The 22,942-nt window shown below is 41.5% G+C and overlaps 1 protein-coding gene across 1 annotated transcript in view; it reads right to left on the bottom strand.

The window, feature by feature from the left end:
• LOC127527720 (collagen alpha-1(XII) chain-like) overlaps positions 1-22,942 on the bottom strand; it is a 47,698-nt gene continuing 24,756 nt past the window's right edge. The window contains exons 11-15 of the mRNA XM_051927370.1: positions 13,806-13,907; positions 12,846-12,925; positions 10,136-10,274; positions 7,960-8,142; positions 1-43 (exon numbers count right to left, since the gene is read on the bottom strand). Of these exons, the coding sequence (XP_051783330.1) occupies positions 1-43; positions 7,960-8,142; positions 10,136-10,274; positions 12,846-12,925; positions 13,806-13,907 (547 nt within the window). The remainder of the gene's footprint in view (positions 44-7,959; positions 8,143-10,135; positions 10,275-12,845; positions 12,926-13,805; positions 13,908-22,942) is intronic.

The raw sequence follows: 22,942 nt of genomic DNA, 5'->3' as shown, positions 1-22,942 counted from the left end.
TCACCTTGTATGGGATTCTTGTTGCTTTTCTGAGAAATCAGAGCTGCGTTTTAAAATAAGGAAAACAATGGAGGTAAATTAGTCAAAAACTGCCAAGCATATCAGGTAAATGGATAAGGCTGATTTAGAAATTGGATGGGTACACAGAATGTTCTAGAAAAGACACTGCATGTGTCTGGGTACAAGTGTCACATCAGGTCTGGTAAGGTAGTCCTACTCACTAATCATGGTGCCAGTGACATGTTGCATGTCGATTGGCATATCCATGTTAGAATTTCACTGTACTCATGACAATCATTCACCTTAATAACAGTACAAATGCCTGTGTGTCTGTCTGTGTGTCCATCCGGCTTCTATGTTAGTGTCATTCTAACAGATGGTGCATCACAAACATTTGTAGAAATGTAGTTTATTACTATGGATGTTTGTGATGTGCCATCTGTTGGAATGTAGTAATTTTATTTTCATTGCATTACAAGTAGGTGCTGCATTGCAAACATTAATGCTGAGGTCCATGTTAATTACTTAAATCTGAACCCATCTTACACAGGTAGCACAACTAGTGACCTTAAAATATATATCAAGTATTCAATACAGCATTTGATAAATTACACAAGAGGAAAAACATTACTTGTCACCTGAGACACTCTCATATTTATCAAATAGTTTAAACCAGTGTTTCCCAACCTCGGTCCTGTGGCCCCCCTGTCACTGCAGTTTTTTGTTCCAACCAGCTTCTGTTTTTAATTGGACTCCTGGGCTAATTAAGTGATGTGTTATTTCCCAAGTTCTGTGTTTTGAGAACAATATAGAAATTACAAAACTAAGTTTGGTAAATATATATATAATATTAAAATGTACCAAGCAGTTATATGGGAATAATGCATTTTTTTCTTTTTAACAATATTTTCATCTTGATTTTCATTCTACTTTTCTAGGTGTTCTAATTGTTTAATTAATCCATTATTTAGTAATTAGTGGGTCTGATGCTAAAGTACTTGCAGCCTTTGATTATTCAGTGTTGTTTGCCAGCGTGTCTGCTCTGCTCATTTTTAATTGTCATTAATAAGATACAACTAAGGGCAAAACTGGACAGAGAAAGGGCACAATATAATGAAATCAACAAAAGAGAATTAAGCATTTAAATCTATAGCAAAAGCAGAAATATTTTTAAATGTCTTATAAATGTAAAAATCATGCTGCTGTGCTTTTCTGAATGTAAAATAAAAGAAGAAAAATAACAGCTAATTAAATGAGATCAGTGTTATCAGGTGTTGTCACGGATTAGGAATCTGGTTGGAACAAAAACCTGCAGCCACAGTGGGACCACAGGACCGAGTTTAGGAAAAACGGGTATAAACAGAAGATACACCTTCCATTAAGAGGGGCACTTGTATAGAATTGTCTTTTAATCAATCAGGTGGTCACCTTGTACTTTTTATAAAGCCATTCATCCAAAGATGATTTATACTGTACATAAAACATTTCATGGTAAGTAGTAAATACAGGCTGCGGTGGGCTGGCACCCTGCCCGGGATTGGTTCCTGCCTTGTGCCCTGTGTTGGCTGGGATTGGCTCCAGCAGACCCCCGTGACCCTGTGTTCGGATTCAACGGGTTGGCAAATGGATGGATGGATGGATAGTAAATACAGGAGCTTTGAACCACTGTGCATGTTACAATTAAAGGCTAACATGTCCATAAGTCAGAGCAGTCAAAGAGACAGCATGGCAGAAGCAGGACCTGGCACTGCAGGGACAGATGTTGTCCAGCTCAGGGTTACAAGCAGCATGTGTCCAACTTGGTAGCAAAGGATGAATGATGGGAAGTGAGGATACAATTCCTAACTATCTGACAAATTATACAGGTCTGTTTGTTAAAAAGTCTTTATTTTAAAGATTTAATTCAGATAGTTTTTAAATGGCAAATGTATCATTTGCACTGAGCGTTAGGGAAAGTGTCCAAGATGTTTTCCGATCAGCTATTCAGCAGAAGTGTCAAGAAATGCTACTGGGGCTTCTTTATGCCAATAGCAATACGTCTGTATTTACTTACAGTATCTACCTATTTATGTATGTTTATTTAAAGAGCTTCTGTAAAAAGCCAAATTTCCTCCGTGGACAAATAAAAGTTTTATCTATCTGTTATGTGGGTGGAAAAGCAACAATTGGCAACAACATTCTCTGAATAATTCAGAATAGTGCACCATGCTTGGTGACCTCCATGTTGCCTAAGCCTCTTATACAGCAGCGAAGCTGTTCTTCATTTAGACCCGAAGATGACACAGTCTGTCTCAAGGCCGTCCACATCACTTGTCATTCCCTTACCTGCAGATGTAGGACTAATTAGGAACAACAGAAGAAATCAGACATCTGAACAAAGAGATTAGTTAGTGTCTGCTAACACTGCTAGTTTCAAATGTGGAAAGTATCAGGAGCTCACTGCGTGCCGTCTGACAAGACCAGTACTATATGAGGGCTTTCCAGGCATAGTGAGCTCAGCCACAATCTCTGATTTTTTTTTTCTTTCCATTCTTTCATGGCACAGCAAACACAAGACATCGGACAGACAAGCTTCTTTTTGGTTTTCAAGGTCCAAAACACCAGCATTGCTTCTTTCTCGTTATTGCATTATTTGCAATGTACATTTGTGTGGGGCTCATTGGTTGTCAGGTGTCATGCACACAAGCCCACACCTACAAGATAAGTCAAAAATCAAACCTGTTTATTCTGTTGAGTTGAGTCACAGAGTCTCCGGGGATGTCAGACTACATGACTGAATATCATAGGAGCGCACTGCAACTGCACCCCTGACTCTTTAAGATCACACAAATGAAGTCTGCAACTGAAAAACGCTGGAGAAGTCATACAATGTGATGGGGGTTTCCACCCTTTAACATTGGGATACCAACAGTTGCTCCCCTCTGCACATTTTCTAAAGCTTGCATGTCTTTTCCGTAGAGTGATGTAGTCCCACCAGCCCATTATACAGTCCGAGCAGAACAGACAGCAATTTTACAATGTCACCTACCATTTGAATAACCTTTTTATTAGTTTAATAAACCACAACTCTTTTTCAGAGGTCACTTCCTGTACGTCAGTGTTTCCCATCTTGTCTTTGTCATTAATGCTCTGTTTCCTGACACTTTTTTCTTATTTATAGTACATCAAACTGCAGTTTCTGTGTGTTTTCACAGTTGACAGTAATTCAAGTTTTTTATTGCTTTTTGTTCTCATCTACTAACTTCATAAGCGTACTGACTGTATCAGAGTCTGTGTCATTAGTGTAAATTATATGCAGATCACTGAGGAACTTCGCTGCAAGCAGAATTGTCTTTTGTCTGTCATCTTTGTTTTCATCTAATTAACCAAGTTAAAATCCAATTTTTAAAGTCACTTCTGATCATAAACCATGAAACTTGGGGGTTAGTTGGACCCCGGGCCCAAGCTACTTGTAGTCTATTATTAGTGACGATTCGAGCGAAGCAGAATTTGCAGTGAAGCCTAGCAACAAGTGTGAAACTGTGTTTAGCGTCTGTGTCTACCCATTAGATTTCCATCTCATTTTCATGTCATCTAGAATCTTGTGGCAGTGCCGACATGTGGACTACAATTCTTATTGAGCTTGGAATGAGTGCATTCAAAGTTTAAATTGTAACAAAGAAATCCACATCTGCACCATTATCTTCTCAGATAATTCAAAGAAGAGTTTTTTCGCCTTGCTGGATTTTTTTGTCTCATCGTGGGTTGTATTTATCCTTGTTGAATTTCTAAAAGACGCACTTCTCCCATTTATTTTCACCTGGACACATTTCTGAAAAATTAATGGGACCGGAAATGGTATACAATGGTGCCAAAACCATAGGGAATAATGAAAAAAAAAACAAAAACTCTTTTTAGTAATTTTCAAAATTGTGAAATCACCAATTTTAACATCAATTTCGCCAAACTGTATGTGAGAAGAAAATCGGTTATTTCGCCTGTCACTCTTGTGATGTTATATTTTACATAACCTTCAGCGTGAAATTTTTGGTACCGGACAAGGACAGTGCTGGCATGGTGCATGTTGGTCAAAGCGTGCAGACAGGAATGTCATTGTGCTGCGTACGTGTGACAGCAACTTTGAATTAAACAGAATTGACAACACTGCAGTTTTATTAAGGCAAAGCCTTACACTGATGAAACACCAGCACTGCTGTATGCCTGCATATCCTTACTAGCTGCAATAGACACAACAAAACAGAATGATAGATGTTTTTTAGCACATACAGTTGTTCCTGTTCAGAATAGTTAACTTCTGAATATGGTGTTCTTGTTGGCACCATGGAAAATGATTTTTACTTATTGTTATATTCTTTTTACTGTTAGCTTTTACCCTTAGTACTCTTAGGATACATTTTAGTAAAGCATTTTGTAAGTGAGACAGTCCTGCCTTGCTCTAAGCTGTGCTGGTACAGCATTGAGAAGACCTGGCACAAGCATGAATAGGAGACATTTGGACTCCAAGGGTGCGTTTATCAGGAACTTGCAAGGACATGAGAAATGCCCACTAATTATGTACTCCTGAAAGTAACTGTGAATGTAAGAAGTGTAATCAACAACTGTCAGTTAGTCATCACCTTCACTGCACTGCAGATGTATCCACATGCATGATAATAAAGGCTTCTCACCATCCTGAATCGGCCCCGTGACTTTATCTTTGACAGTAGATGTTCGTTCTAATTCATTTTGTAATGAGGTATTTATAGTATTAGGCTTATTGATGCCAATACAGTGTCATTATTTGTAGCAATTATAAATCAAAATTGAACGAATCAGCATTGAATCATCATAATAATGTTACCAAATACTGTGACTGGTGTTGTTTCCTGTAATAATACTGTACACAGATCTGTAGTGAGCTCTATGAAAAAAAAAAAACATCCACTATGTTATCTGAGTCAAGTTGTTATTGTGTGTGTGTATGTGTGCTAGTCATTAATTGACCCTAAAGAACAAACTTTTCTGGCATGTGTGGTACCAAAATAAGTTGGTTTTAAGGTTGAAGTTCATTTGCATAATTAAATGTAATGCCATTTATGTAAGAGAGAAGCAGATATACAGTGGTGTGAAAAACTATTTGCCCCCTTCCTGATTTCTTATTCTTTTGCATGTTTGTCACACAAAATGTTTCTGATCATCAAACACATTTAACCATTAGTCAAATATAACACAAGTAAACACAAAATGCAGTTTGTAAATGGTGGTTTTTATTATTTAGGGAGAAAAAAAAATCCAAACCTACATGGCCCTATGTGAAAAAGTAATTGCCCCCTGAACCTAATAACTGGTTGGGCCACCCTTAGCAGCAATAACTGCAATCAAGCGTTTGCGATAACTTGCAATGAGTCTTTTACAGCGCTCTGGAGGAATTTTGGCCCACTCATCTTTGCAAAATTGTTGTAATTCAGCTTTATTTGAGGGTTTTCTAGCATGAACCGCCTTTTTTAAGGTCATGCCATAGCATCTCAATTGGATTCAGGTCAGGACTTTGACTAGGCCACTCCAAAGTCTTCATTTTGTTTTTCTTCAGCCATTCAGAGGTGGATTTGCTGGTGTGTTTTGGGTCATTGTCCTGTTGCAGCACCCAAGATCGCTTCAGCTTGAGTTGACGAACAGATGGCCGGACATTCTCCTTCAGGATTTTTTGGTAGACAGTAGAATTCATGGTTCCATCTATCACAGCAAGCCTTCCAGGTCCTGAAGCAGCAAAACAACCCCAGACCATCACACTACCACCACCATATTTTACTGTTGGTATGATGTTCTTTTTCTGAAATGCTGTGTTCCTTTTACGCCAGATGTAACGGGACATTTGCCTTCCAAAAAGTTCAACTTTTGTCTCATCAGTCCACAAGGTATTTTCCCAAAAGTCTTGGCAATCATTGAGATGTTTCTTAGCAAAATTGAGACGAGCCCTAATGTTCTTTTTGCTTAACAGTGGTTTGCGTCTTGGAAATCTGCCATGCAGGCTGTTTTTGCCCAGTCTCTTTCTTATGGTGGAGTCGTGAATACTGACCTTAATTGAGGCAAGTGAGGCCTGCAGTTCTTTAGACGTTGTCCTGGGGTCTTTTCTGACCTCTCGGATGAATCGTCTCTGCGCTCCTGGGGTAATTTTGGTCAGCCGGCCACTCCTGGGAAGGTTCACCACTGTTCCATGTTTTTGCCATTTGTGGATAATGGCTCTCACTGTGGTTCGCTGGAGTCCCAAAGCTTTAGAAATGGCTTTATAACCTTTACCAGACTGATAGATCTCAATTACTTCTGTTCTCATTTGTTCCTGAATTTCTTTGGATCTTGGCATGATGTCTAGCTTTTGAGGTGCTTTTGGTCTACTTCTCTGTGTCAGGCAGCTCCTATTTATGTGATTTCTTGATTGAAACAGGTGTGGCAGTAATCAGGCCTGGGGGTGGCTACGGAAATTGAACTCAGGTGTGATACACCACAGTTAGGTTATTTTTTAACAAGGGGGCAATTACTTTTTCACACAGGGCCATGTAGGTTTGGATTTTTTTTCTCCCTAAATAATAAACACCATCATTTAAAAACTGCATTTTGTGTTTACTTGTGTTATATTTGACTAATGGTTAAATGTGTTTGATGATCAGAAACATTTTGTGTGACAAACATGCAAAAGAATAAGAAATCAGGAAGGGGGCAAATAGTTTTTCACACCACTGTATCAGCAAAAGGTCACATGCTGGCATGAAATCTAATGGCCTTCATGCTTTCTAGCATTTTTTTCTCTATTTCAAGGTGCTTTACAAGTGCAAGGAAGTATTTTTCCCTCCAATAGGAGCCTGGAGAAGTTAAGTGACTTGCTCATGGTCTCGCAGTAACATTGAAGAAACAGCTGAACTGCCAGTCTTTGCATTTCAAGTCCACTGCCCTAACCACTACATCATGCTGACCTGAGAGGCTTAAATATACAGGGAAGGTTTGCTGGCCATAACAATCAGTGCTCCCCTTCCCAAATACGCTGACCTAGGCAATTGACTGGATGGCCTAACAGAATGTGGCCAGATACTTCAGAATGGAGAAAAATCTGAGCCCAAGTTTTGTAAGGCAGTAACGTTATTGTGAAAGTCCTTTGGTACCACAGGATTTATCTGAAGGCCCCAACGTGTCACCCTACTCCCATAACAGCCTGCCCACATGAAATGATGTCTAAAAAAATGGGAATATTCATAGCTTTTAAAAAGTGAAAACTCGTAAATAAAGCTGGCTGTTGAGAGGCACGATGTGTTGGAAATTTCTATTAATGCTATTTCAGCAGGAATTCTCCATCACCCCTTTTTGGGATCAGTGTGCTCGTTTCTCTGATCTAGTCTAACCATTTTTGACAAGTGAGAAGCAAGCTTAACACGTCTAAATTGATGCATTAACTGAAGATAATCTAACGAAAACATTGTAAAGATGGACCTGATCATTAAATAGTCAAGGACTGATTTTATTAGCTTGGAGTGACAAGCAGAGATAGTGCGGAACAGCCAGGCATTCACTGCTATTCATTTCATAGAAAGAGGACGAGACCCTTGTGTGTTTGAATGGTGGATATGCAGTCACAGTAGCGCACACAATTGACTCTGCTTGTGCTACTAGAAGTCAAAAGAGCTTTTAACAAAGTTGGAGAAAAGCAATGAGGCAGTGGACGGAGCCACTCACTTGAGTATCCATCCATCCATCCATCTCCTAAATGTGTTTATCCAAGGCAAGGGCACAGAGCAGCTGGAGTCTATCCCAGCAATCACTGGGTGCAAGGCCATCTCAGGGCGAACACACACACATACATATACATCAGGATCCAATTTAGCAACACCAATTCATCCATCCTGCCTGTCTTTAGCATGTGCATGTATATTGCTCAAGTATGCCACGGGATTAACTGACGTATGAGTGACTACCTTACATGTTAGGCCTTACCTGGAAGCTCCCCAGCCCGAAAATACATACTGCTCTCGGCTCTGAATTACAAATGGTCCGTTCATCTGTTCAAGAATCTTTGGCTCCCGGACGTCATGCTCAGAAGCCATGCTGTTCTTCATCACTATGTCTTTGGTGTGATGTGTATCATATGGTGTGGCTTGCTTGTACATCTTCCTGTTTCTGTTTACAGTAAAGCAATAAAAGATGTGGTCATTATTTTATATAGCAATATCTATTTTGAACTCCTAGAGCAGTTTAATTAGAATCAAACAGAGCATTGTGGGACATTATGGATTCAGGGATATGCTTGGGTCTTACAAAATGTAGATTCTCAGATAACAGTGTGTGACAGCTTAGACAGATTAATATTAATAATCCATATTTATTTAATTAATTTAATTTACTAATAATTAATATTTTAAATGTATGAAAGGTTTATGGAAGAAAATGACTTTTCTGTAATTACTTGTGGAACTGACAAATAAAGTAACAATGACAGTGAACAGATAAAATAATAACAGTAACAATAAAAAAAATAATAATAAAGTAACACAGTTCTTATATTTGTATACTTTGGAGTTCCCACAGGTTAGGTGACACAAAAGGTGGGGACTGAGATTGTCCAGACACCCTAGTAGAGCAGAGGCATAGATTGTAAGCACAGGGGGCATAAATATCAAGATGAGGACACCTACAGAGACGTCAACGCCTGCTCCACTAGGCTACTGTGCCCACTTTCTCGTAAGCCTTTGTGTCAGTCTTGTCTATGTGGTTTTTGTAGTCATGTGTACAATTACAGTATCTGTAGCTAGTCAGTAGCAGCACTTTGGCGAACTGGTTAGATCAGGGGTCACATGTTCAATTCGTGGACTGTTAGCAGGGGTCATTCTCTTGTATAACCAAAAGGGTAAATGTTTAAATTTTAATAGAGGGATTGCTGAAAATGTGTCCTAATGACATGGCATCCCATCCAGTGGTAATTTCTGCCTTACATGTGATGTTGCAGGGTTAGGCTGTTTGTTGCATTTGAAACCAAGTAGTGGTCAGAAAAATGATACATGGATGGATGGATCAGGGCAGGATATTTTTACATGTGGTGGCCCGCAGGGTAGAACTACTAACCTAAAGATCCAGCATTCCGTGTTCAAATCCTGCACCTCCTCATTGTCCTTGTGGAGTTTACACTTTGTCCCAGTGTTAGTGTGGGTATTCTTCCCCGTAATCCAGTTTTCCTCGCACATCCTCCAAAAACATGCAGGTCAAGTTAGTTGGTGATTCCAGACTGGCCTTGGTGTGTGAGTGAGTGGACCCTGTCATGGACTAGCAGCCTGTCTAGGCCTCTGTTTGATGCTGCTGGAATAGGTTCAGTTCTTCTTAGCTTGTATTGGAGAATCATTCAACATAAAATTCATGTCAGGCTCTGCCAGGAAAATTCCATTTAGAATTCAGTAGGATAAATGCAGCAGACTTGCTCTCCCCCTGCTTCCTCTCTCTTAATCTGTTAGCTGAGGTCATCTTGATGCCCTGGCCATTGTCTTGTCCTGGTGCTGTCAGAGTGTGCAGAGATTTGGAGGCTAGAAGATTATGGAGGGCAGCAATTCAGAAGTCCCAGGGTACAGCAGGTCAGTGGTGGCAGTTTGGAAATAGAGTGAGCTTGTTCAAGAATGTCATGTTGTTTTATTTTTATAAATTAGTCTCCATGAGACTAAGAAACTAGAATAAGGAGGATCATTAAAAGTGTAGATGAATGAATGGATATTAATATTGTATATGGTGTGTTAGCAATCTGTGTTATGAGGAGCGCAAGATGCCAGTGGTGTATGGACACTTTTACTAAGTAACAAGTGGTCCGGTGATATAAACATAGGCAATGTACTTTTCGCAAATTATGTATACAATGAAACTGTTAAGGGGCAGAGAACTATATATTTATTAAACGTTTAAAATATAATATGCTGGGTTAAATACTTCAATTCTCTCAAAAGGATGACATGGCCTTATTAATAATATCAAGTAGCTGGGATATTATTGTAAGGATTTGTTTTCATATTAAAAACCTGGTTGCAGTTATATCTGTCATGTCTTTCATTGCTTGACAGCATTTTCAAGCTTATTTAAAATCACCACAGTCACTGGCTGAGCTTATTTCTGACAGAAAATTGCCATTTCCTACCTGCGTTTGCTACCCCCCAGGCAAAGAAAGCACAGCAGCAGCAGCAGCAGAAAGAGGAACAGAAGGAGGACAGCAAGAATGACCACTCCGGCTGTGGTAGCTCTGTCCCGGAGCTCAATGGCTTCATATGGGATTGGTCCTAGGAAGAAAAGAGATTATGATCATCAGGCTTAACGTCAGTTTACATTTCAAATGTTTTTGTTGTATATTGTAATAAAAGATACAGTAGATAGACAGAAAGGATATTAAATGATAGGGAGATGGATAAATTAATATATTTGATGGATTGTTAACTATGAAAAGCACTATATCATAGATAGATAGATAGATAGATAGATAGATAGATAGATAGATAGATAGATAGATAGATAGATAGATAGATAGATAGATAGATAGATAGATAGATCTATCTAGCTATCTATCTATCTATCTATGTCATAGACAATAATAAAAAAGGGCTGTCATTTCTTTTTATGTATTTTCATACATGTCTAGTATACTATTACAGTACAGTAGTTCTTTTTTTCAGAAATAAAAATTTTGTTAAGGGTTAATACTACTTTTGATGTAACACTCAGACAATCCTCCCTTTGTACTATCAGTTCTACTGTTTCTTATTTCTTCTTCCACTTATGAGCCCAGCACACTCTGCCCTAATAATAAATCAATTTACACAAAAGACAGGCAACATAAGCACATGAAACATGCATAGAGAAACATCAGGCAATATATACCAAAATATACATATATACATAAAAGTTTTAAGTTCATACTTCTGCTATGCCAGCTCAGCAGCACTCTGAAGAGGATCAGTCCACCAGCAAACAATGTCAATTGAAGATCCCTGGAATTTGGTCCATGAAATGTGGTAGAGACCCATGATGGCAAGAGAACGCTTGCTGAGGTATTTCCAAGGTCATTCTTCTTTCCCACTTAAGAAGCTTCTAACCTTCTACATTTGTTAATTAGTCTTATTTTGATTTTAATAGATTAATGAAAATGACAAAGCAAACTAAGACTGCCTCAAGGGGTAAAGTTAGCCAAAGAGCCTCAGATTCTTTATCCATCTTGGTTTTTCAGGTGAAAAGAAAGCACACAGGGTTTTAAAGCAGTGTTGCTTACTTTGTGATCTTCAGCCACAAACTTATTCCACAGACAGAGCTAAGGTGGCATTTATAACTTCATTACTGGCTGATAAGCACATGGAATGGGCGTCATCTTCTTATGATAACAAATACTGAACTGCAATTCAGTCGATGTTTTTGAAAATGTCTCATTTATCAGTCAGATCTGAGATAGCAGTCACCAGACTTTTAAGACTTTAGACAATAGTAAGTATGGCAACTGATGTGCACTGGAAAGGGCATACACACACACACACACGCACGCACGCACAGGAAAAGGGCTGTCCCCTGAAATAAAAGATAAATTTGCTAATATGGTTGTGGGAAATTCATTGGAGGAAACGATAGATTTGGCTTTAAAGACTGGTAGCCGTACTAAGGAAGGAAGTTCAGAACAAACACAGGAAAGAGATACAGGGTGACGGAGGGAAACGTTAAATGTTATTGTCAGAGAAAATATTCCGCTGTGTGTAACTAGCAAGTACCTGTACGTTTAACCCCGGTTTCGATGTAACTCTATAAAATATAGTGTACAACTGGCCATGGTTAAAAGCAGGGCCTGGCAAATAAACTCCAACGTTATTAAACGTTTGTCGTTGTGACTTGGTGATAGTCATACAATATGCTAAACGAACAGGGAATTGCCTATGCCATAATATAAAGGGAATAACTTGTTTTGAGTTGTCAGTGTTATGGAATCCCTGTAGTTTTCCGCTGTAATGTTTCTTGTTGTCTGTTGTCTGTTCCCACTACTCTTCAGAAAGGTTGTGTGTATAATTCGTTTTTCGTTCACTGTCTAATTGCAAGAGTTGCTGCTGCTGATCTTCAGATAATGTCACTCTGTGGTTTGTCTTACTTTGTCTTTGTTGTTCTTGCCTTGGCTGGTTGGTCTGGCATGATGTAAATGTTTCTGCTTCTGTGCGTTGGTGTGAGTACTTAGGCCCGCAAGACCGTTTCTGTTGGTCGCAGCTAGGCATATAGGCCTTTACAAGCACATGTATGTGCCTTTTCATTTACCAGGAGGCTTACCTTGAAGTGAAGGAAAGAGGATGTGTAAAATGGTAGTGTCATAATGCAGTTTCAGTTAGTAACAAAGTATGCACCGAATAAACAGTCAAATACCATAGTCAATGATGTTGAAGACTTGAAGATAAGCCTAAGAAGAAAACTCTGCCAGGAACACAGAATACTCGCTATTGTTGTTTAGGATTATAGTAGTTGTGGCAACCATTGTTTACATCGAGCACGGACGTACACAAGTGAAATAATATAAGGATGTTTGATGGAACAAAAAGCAGAGATTGAAACATGAAAGTCATTACATTTCTGTGTTAAAAACAACAGCACCACAGGGTTTGAATCAGATTTAGGGTTATCTATCTGTTTTTCTTCAATTATGAAGAAATGCTAAAAAATTCTTTTTTTTCTGTAGTATGTGAGCCCAGGCCAGACTAATTTTTATTGGTCATTTTTTCCCTAATCTGACTTTATCAGTTAGAAGAAGAAACATTGCAGAATCTTGAAAAAAGCAACACATAATCCATTTTTAAATATTTTTCTTCACATGTAAAAGAAAGAATACTAACCAGACTTTGTTTTGAAGGTGTCAGACCAATAGCTACTCATCACCTCATTTCCAGATCCGTCTACTAGTATATATTTTGTCCTGGGAAAGAAACAGAATAAGGCCATTTGTCTGTTAATCCACTAAATGTGTTGCTCCTGTCAATGTGCAGACGTTTCTGAAGAATGCTACGAAGCTCACATCAGTTTTTTTTTTTTTTAAATATTTTTCTTTTTATCAACTGTGGTGTTGGTAGCAGCACTGCCTCATGGGACACAGATTCTAGTTTTGGCTCAGTCACCACAATCTGTGAGGAGTTTATATGTTCTCCTCATGTCTACATAAGTTTCTAGCTGCCTCCTGTATTTTCTTTTTTAGTGGAAAAAAACTTTCAAATTAGAGAAGGAGCATTCAGCTCTAAAACTCTATTGTTTAAAATTATAGCAATTAGGATATATGACTGCATTTCAATTATTAATACATAATTTTTCTAATCCACTTATTCATGTCAGGATCGCAGCTCTTATTCTAGAGATAGTTTAACATGGCTGTGGGGCCTAGTATACTGTCAACACAAACAGTTAGTTCATTTAAATTAGCCTAATGGGCACAAACCTTGAGTATCTGGAGGAGAACCCACCCAAATAGGGGAGAACATCTAAACTTCATGCAGACCTTGATCAGGCCTGAAAGGTCCTTCTGGGAGGCTAAGAGTGCCAACCACCATGTGTAAATCATACAGAGCTTTAATAACGGGGTTACTTGTTCACAAGGCAATTCCAGTTCAGAGTCAATTATTTAATAAATGATGTTGGCTTTCATTTTGCTGCACTCATTCTTAAGGTGAGATGGATTATTTAGAAGAGTTATTAAAGACCTGTACTTAGTTTAAAAATAGTATAAAGTTCAAGCTCTCCATATAATGCAAACAAAGAATCGGATGTAAAGTTTACCAGTATTTAATAATAATAAATCAAAGTACCTGTAGCCTGTATTTGATCGAAGAGGTCCATTGCACACTTGAATTGATGAGTTGCAGTATTCAGTGGCCCCCACAATTACAGGTCTTATACTGAAAGTACTGCTGTAACATAAAAACACAATTTATAATGATGTATGTAATTCAAACAGTAACATATTTTGGTGGGGACTTCATTTATTTATTTTATTTATGAGAGACATTAGAGCATTTAGGACAACTGTGATGAGAGGAGGCCTTTCACAAGCACGCCTGTCCAATTCACGGAGGTTCTCCAAAATAACATCAAGCTGAGATCCAAAATGACATGAAGGACTAATTCTTCTACTGTTCATGCTGGGATTCCCAGTTTCCTCCCACAGCCCATCTCAGCATTGTTGGATGAATGTGCGACACTGGAATGGTTTGGGAATGGGTGGGCATGTGCCCTGTGACGAATTGTCTTTTCTTCAGTATTGGCTCCTGCCTTGTTCTCAGTATTGCCATTGATAGGCTCCGTCTCTCCACAAGAATGAAGTGAACACAAAAGATGTAAATGATGGATGGATGGATAGACAGATGGGGTATATAATGTTTGAAAGCCATTTATTAATGTTAAGTGTAGTCTGTTAGTCACTTCAGTAAGTCTGTTTTCAGATCTCGCTTAATTTTAGTACCCTAGGACCTTTGTTTGAAAGTCAATAAAAGTACTAATTACTTTCAAATTCCTCTTGAAAAAAAATATGTGGCTGGAGATTAAGAGAGGACAGAATTGGGAAGAGCGAGTCAGCATAGTGGAAGGGAAGCAGAGCGCTTGTTGGCCCCGTGAGGGAGCGAGAGGAATGGTGGTCTAGGGGTGGGTTACACCTGAGTATTTTCAGAGGAGTGCGGAACAATCAAGTCAAAGAGAGGGTCCTCAGCCTGCTGGTGTTTCAGCTAAAATACCTGAGAAGGTTGAGCTGGGAAGACAATGCTGAAAGTCCAGGAGGTTAGGAATCCAATGTCTTGACCATTTTATATTTTACCTTATTTATTGTTGGTTTTTATCCTCACAAATACAGTGGAACCTCGGTTCACGAACGCCTCGGTACACGTACAACTCGGTTTACGACCAAAAAGTTCGCCAAACTTTTGCCTCGGTTCACGACCACACACTCGGTATATGAACAAGCCAGTTTCCGTTTCGGTTTGTGCGCGCCGATGATTTCCGCACGTGTTGCATTGTTCTCGGTCAGACGTGCGTGCTTGCAAGTGCCTGCATGCGTGCTTTCGCTGTGAATTCTTTGTGCTCTATTTCATTTCCCTTCTGGTTCGTACGCGCCGATTACTGTATTTAAGCACGTGTTCAGCCTCTCCCTGTTCATTGTTCTCAGTCAGACGTGCGTGCTTTACCTGTGAACTCTTTGTGCTCTACAGTATTTCGTGTACTTTTGCAGTTAACCATGGTTTCTAAGCAAGTGAAGAGTGGTGAGAAGAAAGTTTTGCAGAAAATTGAAATCGAAGTAAAGAAAGAAATTATTGAAAAGTATGAGCGTGGCGTTCGTGTTACTGATCTTGCCGCCGAGTACAAGAAGTCAAAACCTATGATTTCGACTACAGTAATCCCTCCTCCATCGCGGGGGTTGCGTTCCAGAGCCACCCGCGAAATAAGAAAATCTGCGAAGAAGAAACCATATGTTTATATGGTTATTTTTATATTGTCATGCTTGGGTCACAGATTTGCGCAGAAACACAGGAGGATGTAGAGAGACAGGAACGTTATTAAAACACTGCAAACAAACATTTGTCTCTTTTTCAAAAGTTTAAACTGTGCTCCATGACAAGACAGAGATGACAGTTCTGTCTCACAATTAAAAGAATGCAAACATATCTTCCTCTTCAAAGGAGTGCGTGTCAGGAGCACAGAATGTCACATAGATAGAGAAAACAATCTCTAGCAAACAAATCAATAGGGCTGTTTGGCTTTTAAGTATGCGAAGCACCGCGGCACAAAGCTGTTGAAGGCGGCAGCTCACACCCTCTCCGTCAGGAGCAGACAAAGAGAGAGAGAGAGAGAGAGACAGAGTTTGTTTTTCAGTCAAAAATCAATACGTGCCCTTCGAGCTTTTAAGTATGCGAAGCACCGTGCAGCATGTCGTTTCAGGAAGCAGCTACACAAAAGATAGCAACGTGAAGATAATCTTTCAGCATTTTTAGACGAGCGTCCGTATCGTCTAGGTGTGCGAACAGCCCCCCTGCTCAATCCCCATACGTCAGGATCAGAGAAAGTCAGCGCAAGAGAGAGAGAAAAGTAAGCAATCTAGCTTCTCAGCCATCTGCCAATAGCGTCCCTTGTATGAAATCAACTGGGCAAACCAACTGAGGAAGCATGTACCAGAAATTAAAAGACCCATTGTCCGCAGAAATCCACAAACCAGCAAAAAATCTGCAATATATATTTAAATATGCTTACATATAAAATCCGCGATGGAGTGAAGCCGCGAAAGGCGAAGCGCGATATAGCGAGGGATCACTGTATTCTAAAGCAGAAAGAATCTATTAAAGCAGCTGATGTTGATAAAGGAGTTACAGTGTTAACCAGGCAGAGACCTCAAGTGCTGGAAGAGGTGAAAAAACTGTTTACCAGTTTACTCATTTACCAATTTGAGAACCCTCGTGCTTTCAAACAGCACAATGTAAACAAAGCCAGACTGCCAGTGATGTGGAGGGCAAAAACGAAGGGTTGGGTCACACGGACTTTGTTTTTGGAATGGCTGCACGAGGCTTTCGCTCCCACCAGCTAAACAGCTAAAAACACCAGAAACCCAAGAAATCACAAGAGAGAAAACATTCCTCCATCTCCCTCAAAACTGTAACCTCCTGTCCACCCATTTTCTCCTCACTTCATGCCAGACCTCGACTCATGCAAGGTTAGTTTTCTTGGTGGTTTATGGTTAGTTTTTGTATTACAAATTTTTCAAATGTTCCTTTTTTTCCCCCCTGTGCTTAAAACTCATTAAAAGAAAGTGTTTATACAGCGATCGGTTGCAAGGTTATAGCGCAAACTCCTGTAAATGTTACTTTCTTGGTTGCTAGTGGTTGGTTTTTAAATAAAGTTTAGATTTGTTCAAATGTTCCTTTTTTCCCCCTGTGCTTAAAACTCGTTAAAAGAAAGTGTTTATACAGCGATCGGTTGCAAGGCAATAGCGCAAACTGCTGCAATGTTAGAGAGAGAGAGAGAGAGCGGGCTCGCGTGCTGCTGAGAGAGAGAGAGAGACGGCGCATGCAGCTGAGAGTGAGCGAGAGTGCTCGTGCAGCTGAGCAGGGAGCGTGGGTGTTTGTGTCAGTGTTATTCAATGTTTTTACATTAGTTTACTATTACACTGTGCATTCTATGGAGTAATTAACTATATTTGTGCTTAAAAATCTTTAAAAAAATATATTTACATACAGTTCGTATGGTCTGAAACGGATTAATTGTATTTACATACAATCCTATGGGGGAAATTGCTTCGGTTCACGACCAATTCAGTTTACGACCAGAGGTTTGGAACGAATTATGGTCGTGAATCGAGGTTCCACTGTACACTGATTTTATTGGAATATTTCTTTATTTATGAATCTTGCACTGCACTTTGTACACTTTTTGTAATAATTAAAAAGCAATATGTGTATGGTTTTGCAGCAGTTCTTGCTGTGAGTTTGTGTTTATCCTTGTTATTCCTAATCTGTCTCAGTTTATGATTATTAGTGTCCTAGGTTCAAGGATGACTGTGCCAGCTGCGGCCAACCTGGGCATCAAACATCCATAATCTAAATCAGATGGCATCAGGAAAGAGCGTATTCAATGTTGTCATAAACGCATTCTAACAAAAAATAAGTATGACCACTGAATTCCTGCTTCAAAACAGATAATGAATTTCTGAGGCAGGAAATGACTATTAAAACAAAACAAATTTAACTACAAATTATGTCAGGCGTTTGATGAAGAGGTGGAGTGTGTGCTGCAGCAGTAATTCAAATCATGGCAAGCAGATACTGGACATTTGAAGTGCATTATAGAGCAGAGGTTAGGCGTACTTCTCCAAATAGCAACAACATAATGAGCACATATTATGATAGCCACCAACAACAATTTACAGCATTATTTTAATTACCTCAAGCTGCTTTACTGATGTTTTGTCACTAGACTGGTGATGTGTCACGTGTTGGATAGACATGCAGGTAGCACAAGAGTAGCAAATCACTATTACTACTTCTACTAATTTTAGCTAAGTCTTCCAAAATGGCAGTGCTGAAATCTATAGACTATAGCATACAGTAATTTCAGGCCCTTCTAGAACATATGCCAAGGTGGATTGAAGCTGTTCTGCCGGGTGGATTGCGGTGCCAACACATTCTTTTAAGTCACTTGATGTGCACATTTAATTGTTTTACTCAGTTACTTTTAGGTTCACAGAGCTTCAGAATTTTAGAAATGGTACATCCATGTTCTGTTACTGTCATCAGGTTTTAATGTACCATTGCAAGGGACTACTAGAAGATTGGCTGCATTTGGGCAGTCATTTATGACACTCTGTCAAAACACACACAAACTCAAAACTATATGATGATTACAGAATCAGCAAATAGGACTGTCAGAGTAGAAAATACAAAAAAAATCACACAAACCCTTCAGCATTCAAGAAGAAAGTGGCTTTATATAACACTAAACATCAGCAGTGTCTTATACAAATTAGTATTACTTCATGCTAATAATACTGCATGTGGTCAGCAAAAGAGGCATTCCTTTAAAAAATTTATTTAACTTGAAATTGGAACGATATATTACATTCTAGTATTGAAAAATTGTTATCATGAAAATGGCTGTTATGTATGGTGGCATCTCTCTCAAGGTTTAAAAACAGCCAAGTTACTTGGTAAGACCCCTGAAACCTGGCAACGATGTTAGCCAATAAAACTGACTGATGTCATGAGTGACACATAAGAGTGAAAGACAAGAGACGAAGACACATTAGGACTGATCTTGATCAATATCCTCTGTATTAATTGGTTGGTAGATCATTTATTAATATATTCATTCATTTTCTAACACTTATCCGAAAGCCAGGTCATTGGGGCAACTGCCTTAGCAGTGAGGCCCATACATCCTTTTCCCCAACTTGCACTTGCCATCTTATATCTTGTGGGATATGAAGGTGGTCCCAGGCCATGTTCCTCTGAGCCCATGTTCTTCGCAGGGGTCTCCTCCAAACTGGACGTGCCTGTAAAACCTCCATAGGAAGGTGTCCAGGAGACATCCATATCAGATTCCTGAGCCACCTCAATTGGCTCCTCTAAATGTGGAGGGTCAGCGGTTCTACTTCAAGCCTCTCCCTGATGTCTGTGCTTCTCACCCTATCTTTAAGGGAGAGCCCAGGCAGCCTTCAGAAAAAGCTCATTTCAGCTACTTGTACCCATAATCTCTTTCTTTCAGTTATTACCCAAAGGTCATGACCAAAGGTGTGGGTAGGGACGTATATCTACTGGTAAATTGAGAGCTTTGCCTTCTGACTCAGCTCATTCTTCACCAGCATGGATTGGTATAGCAACCATTGAACTGCTCACGCCTCTTCAATCCAGCTATTGATCTCACCACCCCTTTTCCCCTCACTTGTGAACAAGAACCCTGAGGTACTCAAACTCTTTCACTTGAGTCACTCAGAGGAAACAGTCTACCTTTTTCCTACTGATGACCATGGCCTCAGATTTGGATGTGCTGATCATCATCCCTGCCACTTCACACAAACCATTCTAATGCATTTTGGAATTCACGGTCCGAGGACCATGAATTGGACCATGTTATCTGCAAAAAGCAGTGATGTGATTCTAAGTCCACCAAACTGGACAGCCCTGGCAGAGTCCCACACCCACTGGAAATGGTGCTGGTGTTTTACTGAGCATGCAGATACAGCTCTCACTGTGATTATACAGAGACCAAATAGCCCTTATTAGGGGCCCAGAACTCTGTACTCTCCCAGCATCCCACAGAATCTCTCAAGAAGTCCAGTCATACGCTTTCTTTAAGTCCTCAAAAAATATGCAGACTGATTGGACTTACTCCTAAGCACCCTCCAGAATCCTCATGAGGGTAAACAGCAGGTCCACCATTCTACGGCCTGAACAGAATCCACATTGCTCCTCCTGGATCTGAGGTTCCACGACTGGGTGGAGTCTCCTTTCTATTACCCTGGCGTAAGCTTTTTCAGGGAGGCTGAGGAGTGTGATCCACCGATAGTTGTTTATTAATAATAATAAATAATCAATTACATTGTATTGAGCTTTTCTAAACTACTCAAAGCACTGTACATAGACAGTGGAGAACCACTTCAACCAGTTGCAATGTGTAGCACCCACATGGATGATGCGATGGAGTCCATTCTTGCACCAGTACACTCATCACACTTTAGCTTTTAGGTGTGAAGGGTTGAGAGGTCTGAGGTCTGAGGTGAAGATCCAGACTAACTCGATCCTGAGACCCCATATGGAGTTAAATTGAGGATCGGCGTTTCCCTTGCCTGGGAAAGGGTACCTGGGGCCATACCCTGGAGCCAGGCCCGGGGCAGGGGCTCGCTGGCGAGTGCCTGGTGGCTAGACCTTTGACTACGGGGCCCAGCCGGGCTCTGCCCAAAGGAGCAACATGGTTCCGCTCTCCTGTGGGCCCACCGCCTGCAAGAGAGGCCATAGGGGTCGGGTGCAATATGATATGGGTGGTAGCCGAAGGCGGGAACTCTGGTGTTCCGACCCTGAAACTGGCTTTTGGGACATGGAATGTTACCTCTCTGGCGGGGAAGGAGCCTGAACTGGTGTGAGAGGTTGAGAGGTACCGGCTAGATATAGTCGGGCTCACCTTTATGCATGGCCTGGGCTCTGGAACTATTCCTCTTGAGAGAGGCTGGACTTTGTTCCACTCTGGAGTTGCTGTGGGTGAGAGGTGTTGGGCAGTGGTGGGCTTGCTTATGGCCCCCCGGCTCGAAGCCTGTACGTTGGGGTTCTCCCCAAAGCCTGTACATTGGGGTTCTCCCCGCTGGATGAGAGGGTTGTTTCCCTACGCCTTCGAGTTGGGGGAACGACTCTGACTGTTGTTTGCGCTTATGCGCCGAACAGCTGTTCAGAGTACCCAGCCTTCTTGGAGTCCCTGGAAGAGGCACTGCGAGGCGCAGCTCCTGGGGACTCTATCATCCTACTGGGAGACTTAAACGCTCACGTTGACAACGACAGTGAAACCTGGAGAGGTGTGATTGGGAGGAACAGCCTCCCTGATCTAAACTTGAGTAGTGTTCAGTTGTTGGACTTCTGTGCTGGCCATGGATTGTCCATAACGCACACCATGTTTGAGCATAAGGGTGTCCATAAGTGCACTTGGCACCAGGATGCCCAAGATCGCAGCTCGATGATCGACTTTGTAATCGTGTCATCAGATCTGCAACCTTATGTCTTGGACACTCGGGTGAAGAGAGGGGCTGAGCTGTCAACTCATCACCACCTGGTGGTAAGTTGGATCAGATGGCGGGAGAGGCTGCTGGACAGACCAGGCAGACCCAAACAAATAATGAGGGTCTGCTGGGAATGTCTGGCGGAGGAACCGGTCAGAAAGATCTTTAACTGCCACCTCCGGCAGAACTTCAACCTCATTCCGAGGGAGGCGAAGGACATTGAGTCTGAATGGGCCATGTTCGGAGCCTCCATTGTTGTAGCAGCAGAACAGAGCTGTGGCCGTAATGTTGTCGGTGCCTCTCGTGGCGACAATCCACAAACCCGGTGGTGGACACCTAAGGTTCGAGAGGCTGTCAAGCTGAAGAAAGAGTCCTATTGGGTCTGGTTGACCAGTGGGACTCCAGAGGCAGCTGAGGGGTACCGGCGGGCCAAGCATGTGGCGACATTGGCTGTTGCAGAGGCAAAAACTCGGGCACGGGTGGAGTTTGGGGAAGCCATGGAAAACGACTTTCAGTCAACACCTAGAAGGTTCTGGCAAACTGTCAGGTGCCTCAGGAGGGGAAAGCGGTGCACCACCAACACTGTGTACAGTGGAGATGGGGCCCTGCTGACTTCAATGCAGATGTTATTGACCGGTGGAAGGAATACTTCGAGGATCTTCTCAATCCCATCAGCATGTCTTCCTTACAGGAAGCAGAGCTGGAGGACTCCGGGGGCGGGGGGAGGGGGAGGGGGGAATTAGAGTTTGGTGGGGGTTGTTGCACGTCCATAACAGAGGCTGAGGTCGTCAAGGTAGTAAAAAAGCTCCGAGGTGGCAGGGCCCCTGGGGTGGACGAGGTTCACCCTGGGTTCCTCAAGGCTCTGAATGCTGTGGGGCTGTCCTGGTTGACATGTCTCTGCAACATTGCATGGACATCGGGGGCAGTCCCTCTGGATTGGCAAACCGGGGTGGTGGTTCCCCTTTTTAAGAAGGGTGACCGGAGGATGTGCTCCAACTATAGGGGGGTCACACTACTCAGCCTCCCCGGTAAGGTCTATTCAGGGGTGCTGGAGAAGAGAGTTTGGTCGATGGTTGAATCTCGGATTCAAGAGGAACAATGCGGATTCCGTCCTGGCCGTGGAACACTGGACCAGCTCTACACCCTGAACAGGATCCTGGAGGGGGCATGGGAGTTTGCCCAACCAGTCCACATGTGTTTTGTGGATTTGGAGAAGGCATTCGACCGTGTCCCTCGAAGCATCCTGTGGGGTGTGCTCCAAGAGTATGGGGTACAAGGCTCGTTGTTACGAGCCATCCAGTCCCTGTACAGGAGGAGCAGGAGCTTGGTCCACATTGCCGGTAATAAGTCGGACTCGTTTCCTGTTGAGGTTGGACTCTGCCAGGGCTGCCCTTTGTCACCGATTCTGTTCATAAGTTATATGGACAGAATTTCTAGGCGCAGCCAAGGAGTGGAGGGGGTCTTGTTCGGTGACCTTAGAATCTTGTCTCTGCTATTTGCGGATAACGTGGTTCTGTTGGCTTCATCGGACAGTGACTTCCTATTCTCACTGGAGCGGTTCGCAGCCGAGTGCGAAGCAGCGGGGATGAGAGTCAGCACCTCTAAATCCGAGGCAATGGTTCTCACCCGGAAAAGGGTGAAATGCTCTCTCCGGGTTGGGAACACAGTGCTGCCTCAAGTGGAGGAGTTAAGGTATCTCGGGGTCTT

The sequence above is a fragment of the Erpetoichthys calabaricus genome, chromosome 1 (assembly GCF_900747795.2).
Source record: "Erpetoichthys calabaricus chromosome 1, fErpCal1.3, whole genome shotgun sequence".
Lineage (NCBI taxonomy): Eukaryota > Metazoa > Chordata > Cladistia > Polypteriformes > Polypteridae > Erpetoichthys > Erpetoichthys calabaricus.
Note: the sequence above shows the minus strand (reverse complement) of the source record. Positions and strands in the feature narration are given on the sequence as shown.